The 12,005-nt window shown below is 37.8% G+C and overlaps 2 protein-coding genes across 2 annotated transcripts; both read right to left on the reverse strand.

Annotated features, from left to right (window-relative positions):
* Positions 1-2,700: 2,700 nt before the first annotated feature.
* LOC147792113 (uncharacterized) lies at positions 2,701-4,587 on the reverse strand. Its single transcript, XM_087125566.1, has 2 exons — positions 4,277-4,587; positions 2,701-2,956 (listed from the first exon to the last, which is right to left on the reverse strand). Exons 1-2 carry the CDS (start codon positions 4,568-4,570, stop codon positions 2,798-2,800), a joined length of 453 nt encoding a protein of 150 aa, XP_086981692.1. The 5' UTR covers positions 4,571-4,587; the 3' UTR covers positions 2,701-2,797.
* Positions 4,588-5,011: 424 nt separating this feature from the next.
* LOC111798414 (EIN3-binding F-box protein 1) lies at positions 5,012-8,462 on the reverse strand. The gene is made up of 2 exons (XM_023681538.2): positions 8,222-8,462; positions 5,012-7,644 (listed from the first exon to the last, which is right to left on the reverse strand). The coding sequence occupies exons 1-2, from the start codon at positions 8,244-8,246 to the stop codon at positions 5,702-5,704; spliced, it is 1,968 nt and encodes a 655-aa protein (XP_023537306.1). The 5' UTR covers positions 8,247-8,462; the 3' UTR covers positions 5,012-5,701.
* Between the last annotated feature and the right edge of the window lie 3,543 nt (positions 8,463-12,005).

Here is a 12,005-nt window from a genome sequence, read left to right on the forward strand (position 1 = left end):
ATAGCTATCCTGTTATCACAAGAGTGAGATTGTAACATTTGACTTGAAGCAATCCTATATTGGTCTATGAGAATAGTCGACCTTGCTTATTCCGTTGGATACGTGAGTAGGTTTATGGAAGCACCTAGGGAGGAGCATCTTGTGGCTGTCAAACGCATCTTGCGTTATATGGTTGAAACCAGAGGCTCCAGAGGCTAGGGTGTGAGATACTGCGCAAGGAGAGGAAGTAGAAGCTTGAGCTGGTCGGCTACAATGATAGTGACATGGCCAGTGACATTGATGATCGTAAGAGCATCAGCGGGATGACTTACTTCCTCTCAGGCGGCGCGATCATCACTTTTAGAAATAGTTTAATATAGATAAATAACGTGATAATATCGCAAAAGAATGTCGGGTGATTAGATCTCAAATCCAAATTCCAACAAATTCCAAGCTCTTGATTTGAATCTCAGGCATGAGAGGTTACTTCAATTTCTTATTTTTTACGTAACTACGTTCAAATTACTACTAAACCCACGAAACTTAATCTTGTCGGGTAAATTAAACGAGGTCGGTCATGTGAAAAATATCTTCCAAAACTAAAATATCTGTCATGAGATGGTTGGTGTTTGTGGAGAAGAGATGTGAAGAAAAAGTGGGTTTGAAGCACAATGATAGACAATAATGCAACCAATGTGAACACAAAAGGACAAGTTCTTCCTAGCCCTTCCATTCTCTATTCCATAGTGCCAATTTGGTCAATGATCTTCATATATCCTTTTGTATGTCCCCCTCTAGTCCCTATCCATATCTATTGGTTTCCCATTTCGCCACGTGGAGATAGATAAGAGCGAGAGAATTCAATGTCGGCCCTCGTCCTATAGGAGAGAAAGATAGATAAGAGCGAGAAAATTCAATGTCGGCCCTCGTCCTATAGAAGAGAAAGAGAACATTGGGTCACTTGCTCATTTCGAGTTTCGGGAAAAAAAAAAACTAATGTAGTTGTTGTGATGTCCCACATTGGTTGGGGAGGAGAACAAATCACCATTTACAAGGGTGTGGAAACCTTCCCCTAGCAGACGCGTTTTAAAGCCTTGAGGGGAAGCCCGAAAGGGAAAACCCAAAGAGGACAATATCTGTTAGCGATGGATTTGGGTCGTTACAAATGGTATCAGAGCCAGACACCGGACGATGTGCCGGCCTTCTCGCCCTTCCTCGAAGGGGGGTAGACACGAGGCGGTGTGCCAGTAAGGATGCTGGGCCACAACGGGGGGTGGATTTGGGGGCGGTCCCACATCGATTGGATAAAGGAACGACTGCCAGCGAGGACGCTGGGCCCCAAAGGGGGGTGGATTGTGATGTCTCACATTGGTTGGGGAGGAGAACAAATCAACCTTTATAAGGGTGTGGAAACCTTCCCCTAGCAGACGCGTTTTAAAGCCCGAAAGGGAGGACAATATCTGTTAACGGTCAAATTCTAAAAAAAACTACCGCCTTTTAAACTAGGTTGTAGTAGATTTTGAAAACATTGGTAAAAGATAGGGATGTTCGAGAAACTCGATAATCCAAAAAACGCAATCAACCCAACCAAATCGTACTGTTTGTGTGAACTTATTTGGGTTTAGTTCAAATAAAATAAAACTTTAATAAAAGTTGTTTAGGTTAACAAATTTAAAACCCGAAGAATTAGGTTTGATCTAAAAAAACGTTTCAGCTTAACTCAAGAACACCCTTAAAGAGAAACTTAGTTTTTGAAACCAGAAATTGTTATCGGACGAGATCTACATTATTGTTATCGAACGAGACCTACATTATCGTGATCGATAATTTCGTGTCGGGGGAGAGAGGATTGGCGGGTAGCCATTTGGGGTGTCCCAACAAGAGAATAATTAGGTATGTGTGTATGTGTGAAAGGCAATGTGTTTTTTGTGTATGGAAAAAGGCTGCTAAAAGTCAGTGTTATATATTATCCCAAACACACTTTGTTTCTTATGTTTCTTAGAATCAATCAAACATCCCATCACATTCCTGTTCCATCCATTATTAATATGACTCGTTTTCTTTTCTTGATCTAACTAGCTCGGTTTGGAATTTGAACTTCATCGTTCCATAGTAAAGACGCTTCGAAGGGTTTAAAAATGAAATCATACCCAACTCAATCGAACAATATTGTATCATTATAAAAAGAAGTTTATCGTTCAAACCGATCATTCTATTTTGAATCAAGGAAGAACTTAATGTTAGAGTTCGAAAAGGAAGATTACCTTGTTGATATAGTTCTTAATCATTTTATCCTCAAGATCGCTTTCATTTAGATGTGGTCTCAGTTCATTTATGTACCTCTCGTTTACTCGAGTCTCATATTTTGGTTCATGTTCATATGATTTCTTTACGATGCATATCAATTTTTGGAATAATGATTATTGTCTTATCCACCGACCTCAACTCGAAACTAACAATAGATATGAAGAGGACCTTCATACTATAACTAGGTGTAAAGTTTGAGCCCAACATGTTACAACATTCTTGGAGTCTAAAAAAAAAAAGTGAGCAGCTATAGCTTCATTCTTCATTTTCCTCTCGCATCGACGGGCGGTGCGGTGCTCTCGTGAAAGCCTAAGCCAAGCTCTATTGGTTAAGGTAAATAACTTTAAGTGTTCTCCGACCAAAGAGGTTCATTTTGGAGGAGCCACTCGGTAAGAAGAGGTGCACCTACCCACATATCAATCACGGTGTTCAACTGACTTACACAAATAGAGTTCATACAGTTTTGGGATCGTGTTTTCATGGAAAAAAAAACAACCAAAGAAGATTTGTACTATGAATGCACTTTGATAAAGAACCTAAGAAGCCGCAGGTATAGGAGTGAGCTAAGGCTGAAGTCGAACACCAAACGGCTCGCAAAAGCTATCAACTTCTTCCTCGTCTTCGTCTTCTTCATCATCCCAAAGAAACCGTGCATAAGAGGCAAACAAAACTGCAATTTAACCCCACAAATAGAAACAATTGGCTCAGTCAGACAAAAATAGGCCAGAGAATTAAGAGATAGTTCTCTGTCCCCTAATTTACCAATTCAAACTTCTGACTCTTTGAGCTCATGCACGGTTATGTAGCTTTAGTTTATAAAAAAGTCGGATCATGTCCCATTTGGTCAATAAGATTAGGGGAAGCTTTAGCAGCTTGAACATGGTAACTCTCGGCTCGGGAGGCATTCTTACGATTCTTCAATATCAAATCGACATACATCGATAACACAATCCCATCGCTTGGATTTGCCGAGATCGCTCTTCCACAATACTCTTAAGCTTTTATCAAGTCTCCACGAACCTGTTTAGCTGAGAAAACCCATCAAATTGCTGAGAAGAATGAAACTAAGACTAACCATAAGCCCTCCTTTCTTTTCAGCACAAGCCTACAATGGTGAAACAATACTTCAAATTTCTTCAACGGTTCGAACAGCTCAAGTTCATTATTAGCAGATATTGTTATTGGTGATGTTCTTTTCTGGATTTTTTCTCAAAGTTTTAAAACGTACCTATTAAAGAGAGGTTTCCTTCGTTCCTCTCTCCAACGAATGTGGAATCTCACAATCCACCCCTTTGGGGCTAGAGTCCCTCCCCTACCGATGTGAGATCTTACAATCTATCTTCTTGAATGCCAGCATCCCTATTCAATCGATGTGAGAACTCACAATTCACCCCCTTTGGGGCCAGAATCCCTTTCCAACCGATGTGAGATCTCAAAATCCACCACTTTGGAGGCTAGCCTCCCTTTTCAATCGATGTGGGATCGCACAATCGACCTCTTGGGGGCCAGAGTCCCTTTCCAACCAACGTGAGATCTCACAATCCACCACCTTGGAGGCTAGTTCAATCAATGTGGGATCTCACGATTCACCCTCTTGGAGGCCAGAGTTCCTTGATGTGGGATCTCATAATCCACCTCCTTGGGGACCAGCACATCCACACTGAAACACTGCTCGGTGTCTAGCTCTGATACCATTTTCAAGTAGCCCAAACCCGCCACTAAAATATTGTCTTTCTTGGACTTTCCCTTCCAAGCTTCCCCTCAACGTGTTAAAACAGGTCCGTTAAGGAAAGGTTTCCATACCCTCGTAAATAATGTTTCGTTTCTCTTTCCCACCGACGGGAGATCTCACAAAAATGGATCCTCATCCCTCATTTCATTCTTTTACCACAATTTCTTCATAAACCAAACATAATGCAATAAACAGAATCAAAGGAATGGTAAGGAAATTCAACAAAATTAAAGAATGATGGAATTTCAAAGCATTTACCTCCATCAACAACCAAGCATAATAGCTTAACAGCAACGAATGAGCAACCATCATCGCCGCCATCCGAGCCACCGCCGTCACCACCACAACCACCGCGGCCCACTCCACCATCAACCAAAACGCCGACCATTCCGCCACCGCAATCTGAACTCTCCCCTCAACACCACAGAACAATCCTCCCCCATCCATTTTCGGACTCCGAGCCCGCCGATCGTCGGAGGCGAGGGGCCGGAATTTAGGGACTTGGTGGAGGATTTCGGCCTCCGGCGAAGGTTCTTTCAAATGGGGTTTCATGGTTTTTATTTTGTGAATAATTTTCTATTTATAAGAAAAGATGGAGAGCAAAAAAAAAAAAAAAAATTATAATCTTTAAAAATTTATTAACATTTTTTAAAATAGAAATTTAAGCCTTCGATATTGAGTCCAAGGATGCGAACCCGCCCTAAAAGACCTTCTGCACTATCTTAAGAAAGGTCTCGGTCGAGAATTTAAGCCTCGATCAAGAGTAATATTTCAATGATTACCAAACGGGTTCGTTTTTATTATGAGTTCAGCAACACGTGAGTTGAAGGAATTCAAATGTCGTACCTGTTACTTGAAGATATACGACTTAACGAATCAAACCATGCTAAGATTGAGCTAAAAAATAAACGCTCGAGTAGAAACTTTTTCTGATCAAAACGATCCTATTTGGGTTTATAGATTTCATCCGACATTTTATACCAAAAGAATGAATTTACGAGACAAAAGAAGGACATCTCTTCTCTTTATTTAGTAGTAAACAAACACAATAGTTACCAAACACGACTATATCGAAGTAGCTTCGGAATGAAAAAAAAACAACCAGAGGTTGTAACGGCATACCGAAGCTCACGTTCAACAGACATCGACACTTACACTTACAATGACCGACACGAAACAACACAACATATGCAAGAGAACACGAAAGACTCGACGTGAGGGGGCTTGTTTAACCGAACACTCAAAGCAACACAACATACACGAGAACATGAACGACAGACACTAGAGTGGACACGGGCTCGTTTAACCGAAGACGACATATATGAAACACGTTATAGAAGGAATGTGTCATACAATCTCAGCTTGACAAAACCAGTAGCTAGATCAGTGGGCCAATAAAGACAGGCAAATCCTAACTGTGACTTGGTGATGGTATTTTCTTAGGGACCCATGGCCATAAAAGAGGACGCCTTCCATCAAGGGAGACCCAAAACAGTTGAACAAGCTAGGGAAAGCTTGCAAAAATGAAGGTAATTGGCCATAGGTCCCTAAAACAACCAAGCCACACATCGAGTAATCCGTCTGCCCCGAAGCCCGCTGCTTACGGAGGAAAGAGTTTGCTGAGTGCTGCTGCTATAAACTTGACGTACCTAAGAGCTTGTCGATCTCGCCGACCATTCGTGGTTAGACGAGAATGTCGCATCTCCATAAGTCCTCAATGATCATCCCGACCGTGCCACTACTGATCGAGTGGCAGTTTTTGAGATTCAAGCCAACGAGTGACTTTCCCAATCTTTCTAAGAACGGCAAGCTCTTGTTCGATACTTCGGAACAACCCGATAGGGAGAGGACTTGCAAGTTTATTTGCTCTGAAGATGAAAGAACTGCAAGCCCTGCGTCGGTGATTGCACACTTCGAAACATCTAATTCGTTTAATGATAAGCACGCGTCTGCAATAGCTACCAAACTTGCATCAGTGATCTTTCTGCAACGGTCGAGATTCAGAACTTCAATCGTTCCTCCGTGTAGCCTAACCAAGGTTGAGATCGTTTCGTCTGTCAAATTTACGCAACCACTAAGGTTCACCTTCACGAGCCCTTCACAGGTCTCGAGAAGTGGAAGCATCGAGGCATCCGTGATACTGTAAAGGCCAATCAATTTGACGTGCTGAAGTTGAGGACATAACGTCCCGACCATTGAAAGACTAGCACTGCCAAAGCCAGGGCAGTTTTGGATAGATAAGGATCTAAGGGAGGTGCAAAGAGAGGGCAATGTTACTTCTTGAGCTATATCTTTGATCCCCATGCACTTCACCAAAGTAAGAGACTTCAAATTCCGAATATGGTTCGAGAGGGCACCGCCGATGCCCAATAACGTGATTCTGTTGCACTCCTCTAGTTGCAAGGTCTCGAGCGATCCTGCAGTTCTAGCGAACGCTATCAATCCGTTGTCTGATACAAAACAACACTTCTGAATGCACATCTGCTTCAGGTTTGCAATTCCCTTTCCCATTGCTTCAAGACTCACATCGGTCATCCCTCGGCACGAAGCAATTGTCACCGACGTTAATTTCTTCAAGCCCTTAGCGCTTCCCATTACCCAAAACCCCTTCTCGCTAACGTTCTGAAGACCACTAAGGGTTAGGTGTGTTATGGCTCGGCCATAGTGTCCAATCACAGCAAGAGAGAAATCCGTTATGTTCATTGCTTGGATCTTTACCTTCGTTATGGCACAAGTAGATGACGCGAATAGACTTGACACACCTTGATCCCCGACACGAGGGCAATCTCTGATAGAGATCGTCTGTAGTTTAGAACACGATTTTCCAATTGCTTGCAAACCCTCGTTTCCAATGTTTGGACATGATTCAATGATTAGCGAGGTCAAATTTGTGCATCGCTCCGCAATTGCAATCAAACCTTTGTCCGATATCGAAGGGCAGTGGCAGAGGTCAAGTTTCTCGAGCAAATGACATTCTTTAGCTATTTCAAACAATCCTTCATCCCCGACCGATGGTACATTCCACAGAGAAAGCATCCGAAGAGAAGGGCAACCATGGGCAATCGCCGAAATACCGAGATTGGTAACTCCCCGAGTAGAGTTACTTCCTCGAATCGAAAGCTTACCCAAACCCCCACGTCCACTAGTTCCTACTGCAATAGCAGCAAGTCTTACATCAGTAGCTTTCTTTCCTTCCAAACATCTTGTAAGAAAACCATTACTTTCATCCTCATGATCCGAAATCTCATCAGATTCAGGCTTCTTCTGCACAACATTCAAACGTTCAACCAACGGATTGATCGATGCACGATTGCTCTTGCAAATTTCCGCCTTACGAATAGTACTCAAAAGCATAAGCCACCGTTTCGAGACGCCTGCACACGAGCTCCTTTCTTTAGTACTGTGCAGATGCCTGAAGATCTCAAAGAGACACTCATCAGGAAGAGCTTCAATGGATGGTTTACACACCTGCTCACTTGCTCTTCCTCCAAACACGACCGGAGCACCGATCCGAGCTCTCTTACTAGGTCGAAAATACAGATCGACATGAGAGCTAGATGGCAGCAAGCCATCCAAATCCATGGGACTGGGGTAAAATGAAACCCCAGGGTAACATTCATCATCACCTAAAACCCAATAACAACGACAAAAATCAGCCAAAAGTTCCAAACTAAAACTCTTACTCTCCTAAAAGCCTCTAATATCCAACAGTTCATAAGAAAACTAAGTTCATCCTTGGAACATTCTCAACCAAACAAATTCTAAGACAGATCCACTCACAAACTAGCTAAAGATCTCTATATTTCCATCCAAATCAACCATTCTCAAACAAACCCAGATCACAAACTCGCAGAAACAGATTCATAAACAGAAAAAACTCCAAACCCATAAAGGAAAACCGATTGAAAATCAAAAAGATCAAAGAACTCACCACCAAACTTGAGAATATTTGCTAAAACAACCCCTTAATCCTTTATATGGAAAGAACAATAAATGGATACAAGACAAAACTGCAAATATGATATCTATTGTGCAAACCGTAATAGAAGGACATTTGCTGATGGATATATATAGTAAACTATCATGAAGGACTAAATATCCATAACCCAGATCACAAAATCGCAGAAACAGATTCATAAACAGAAAAAACTCAAAACCCATCAAGGAAAACCGATTGAAAATGAAAAAGATCGAAGAACTCACCACCGTAATTGACGAGAGCAGGCATGGGGACAAGAACAGAGCAAGAATCGAGAAGAATCGCAAGGAAAAAAGCTCCGAGAAGCAGGAATCGAACTCAAAAACGAGAGAGAACACGGAGAAGAAGCAGGGGAGAAGGAAGAAGAGCATTTACAGAAAACCCCAATAAGCAAAGGGGAAAAAAGGGAAGAAGGAGAGGGAAATTTTGAGATGTGGGAACAAGAAATGGAATGAAAAGAGTATATATATTTCGATTATAGAATTGATTATTACATAAAACAAGAAACAGGGGGTAGACGTCACTCTCAGTGACTGTGGGTGATGAAAAGAGGTCGATATTGTGGGCATGAATTCAAGGTGGGTTTGTGAATGTGCATTGTATCTTTCCCAAAAACCGCAAATTCGCAGCCGACCCCCGCTTGCCCGCTTGCCCGCTTGCCCGCTTGCCCGAACAACCTCACCATTACTGGCTACCGGAACTTCCCCCTTTTTATTTTTATTTTTTAATTTTTAATTTTATAATATTATGGTTCAAATAGTGCATGAATCCCAACCAAAAAGTTGAATGATGAGCTGTTGACTCCTTCTAAATTAAAATATGTATGTAGTTGGCAAATTGGAAATACTAGGTAATAATATGTCATATTTAATTCATTCAACGAGTCACACGATCGAAAATTTGAACAATTAATTCTTTTTATACCGACCCTGTTAGTAGAGGGTTGATACAGGTTAGATTGGGTTGTGTTAAGTCGGGAAAAAATTTTGTGAAATTGAAATTGAATTTGTGACACGAATGACCTGAAAATGATTCACTGTCTCAAAACCCAACTTTCCATTTTCTCGGGTTTGGTTAGGTTCAGTTGTGAACCCTACATTTTCAGGTTTATCGAACGAGACCAAATTTGTACTTTTTAAAAAAAAATGTAACTCTGGAGTAATTTGAGTTGTTCACATTAGATAATATAAATATCCTTAAATAAATTTAAAAAATGTTATTAATGGTATTGTTTTTGTATGTATGAACGCTTAATTAATAATGTAATATATCAATTATTATTGAACTATGATTATCGTTATACGAGTAAAAAATTAAGAAAAACTATTAAAATAAAATCTACCAAATAATTCCAATAAAAAAAATCTATCAAATACTTTTTCCAAATAAAATAAAAAGTATGGAATAAACTAATTTTTTTTAATTAAAAAAAACAATTTTAATTAAGGCAAGTAAAATCAGTCTAGAACTTTCTATTTGTAATTATTATATTTTGTTTTTAATTTAGTTTTCATATATATATTTTATAATTATTTATTCTCTAATCATTCTTAAAATTAAAATTTTAATTTTTTAAAATGTAATTTTAAAAAAAAATAAAATTATGTTTGAAAATAAATAAATAAAGCACTTTATCTATTAAAAAAAAAAAAAAAAAACCTCAAAATCCTTAATTAAAAAAAAATTGAAAAAGACCTCGGGATCATTAATATTACAGTAATCTAAGCCACCGCTAGCAGATATTATCTTTGAGTGTTTACTCGGGAGAGGTTTACACATCCTTATAAAAAAATATTTTATTCTCTATCTTCATTTAACGTGTAATCTCAGATTTTAAAATTATTTCAAAAGTGTTTAAAAAATAACTCAACTTTTTTTAAAAACTTTAAAAACACATTTAAAATTATTTTAAAAAATAAAAAACAAAAAATATTAGTACCACATTTAAAAAATAACCATGAATTTTTAAAAGTAACATTAAAAAATTTAAAGATAATCTATAAGGTGTTTTAATCTACGATAAGTTTTTTTTTTTATATATATAAATTAAAATTTTATAAGTATTTTTTAAATATAATAAGTATTAAATTTATAGACATTTTTTATTCATTTTATATATATATATATATTTAAAAAAAAATAGGATTTTGAGGGAGGACAGAGGTCATTATAGGGTGGCCTTCCAAACCATATGGTTCTCTTAATTTTTCACAAATTTTTTATAGATTAAATGTGCAATGAATCTGAATCTGAAATATACAAATAAATAAATAAATATATAGCTCCAATTTAGACCATTTCATGAGGTCAATATTAATAAAACCATAGGTTAAAAATTCAATGTATTTTTCTTTGCCCCCACTTCTTATAATATTAATTTAATTTATTCAATTATTTACATGTGATTCTACTAATATTCATCATTTTTAGATTTTTTAATTTTTTTTATATAGAGGGTCGTGAGAAATCTACTTTGTATCGAAACTCTTTTTCCGTCCCGTTCATACTCTCTTAATCAAGCAAGCAATTTGAATCGAATACCTACCTCAACCTAATTAAGACGTAATACACGTATCTATTAAAAATAGCAAATTATAAATATATATATATATCTATAAATGAAGATTGATGAAATCAACTACAAATCTCCACAAATCACATTGAATCTTCAAAAACATAAATAAAAATAAGAATTCTCATGTGGAGAGAGAGAGAATCACATGGTTTTATTTGGTCTCTTTGGATATGTTTGTTGAATTTAGAAAGATTTAAGAAGGCAAGGTTCATTGTAATGAATCCCAAGATTGGTTTAGACATGCCCAACCATTATTATTATTATGATTTAAGACCACGTGTTGGTGTGAAAACTTTTCCCTAGTAGCATTTTAAAACCGTGAGGTAGATGACGATCCGTAACGAGCCAAAACGAACAATATCTACTAGTAGTGGGCAGTAAGTAACATGATTACGTTTTTGAGAGATGCATAAAAATGTTGATACCATCAGGAGCTGTATTCGAATTTTAAGTCTTGGGTATGGAGCGTTACAAAAACATTGTGGTAAATGATTTGTCCGAATGTAGCTATTAAAAAGTTCTAAGAGAAAAATTAAAGCAACGTTTGGAACAATCTCGAGATTATTGATTACCAACCATAATATTGATATGACACTTTACATCTTATGTATATATGAAAAAACGACAAAAACATTAAGAAAATGTAAATGAAATAATTATAGTTGATATGAAATAACACGACATAATCATCTTAAAGTCGTTGTTTGAGATCAAACTTTGGAGTATAAAGTAATGAAATAATTTCATTTTGATTTTCATCTCTTTGGGAAGGGTCCCTTGTGAAGCTAATTGAAGAAAAAGTAGTTCTCAATCAGTTCACATCATGCTTCAACAATGTCTCATCTCTTTAAATGGCCTCAAAAAGTCAAAGAAGGACGGACAGCTTGCTTTTCATAATTTTCATTGAATATAGATGAAGGGATAAAGTTCATTGCCCATAGTCAAACTCTGAACGACAGACTTTTCGAGTCAAGTTCATGTAATCTTTAAATAAATAGTCGGAAATTGAATCTTTTTCCGTACAAGTAGTTTTTTCACCTTTATAAAACCTAGCTACGAGTACTATGAATGAGTACTTCAACTCATCTCATAAGATAAGTTACTGACCCTAAACACTGAAAATTTTACCGGGAGTTATCTCTATGCAATAGTCGGAAATTGAAATCTTTTTCCGTACATCATCTAAGTAGTTTTTCACTTTTATAAAACCTAGCTACGAGTACTATGAGTACTTCAACTCATCACATAAGATAAGTTATTGACCCTAAACACTGAAAATTTTACCAGGAGTTATCTCTATGCAATAGTCGGAAATTGAAATCTTTTTCCGTACATCATCTAAGTAGTATTTCACCTTTATAAAACCTAGCTACGAGTACTCTGAGTACTTCAATTGGTCTCATAAGATGATAAGTTATTGACCCTAAACACTG

Source organism: Cucurbita pepo, chromosome 7 (genome assembly GCF_057944985.1).
Source record: "Cucurbita pepo subsp. pepo isolate OVF chromosome 7, ASM5794498v1, whole genome shotgun sequence".
Classification (NCBI taxonomy): Eukaryota; Viridiplantae; Streptophyta; class Magnoliopsida; order Cucurbitales; family Cucurbitaceae; genus Cucurbita; species Cucurbita pepo.

What these genes read in the sequence shown, in the direction of transcription:
- LOC147792113 (XM_087125566.1), bottom strand. Translation starts at nt 4,570, where the DNA reads ATGAAACCCCATTTGAAAGAACCTTCGCCGGAGGCCGAAATCCTCCAC. An exon ending in ATGCTTGGTTGTTGATGGAG is followed by an intron (nt 2,957 to 4,276) that starts GTAAATGCTTTG and finishes GTTAAATTGCAG; the next exon opens with TTTTGTTTGCCTCTTATGCA.
- LOC111798414 (XM_023681538.2), bottom strand. Translation starts at nt 8,246, where the DNA reads ATGCCTGCTCTCGTCAATTACGGTG. An exon ending in TGCTCTCGTCAATTACGGTG is followed by an intron (nt 7,645 to 8,221) that starts GTGAGTTCTTCG and finishes ATTGGGTTTTAG; the next exon opens with GTGATGATGAATGTTACCCT.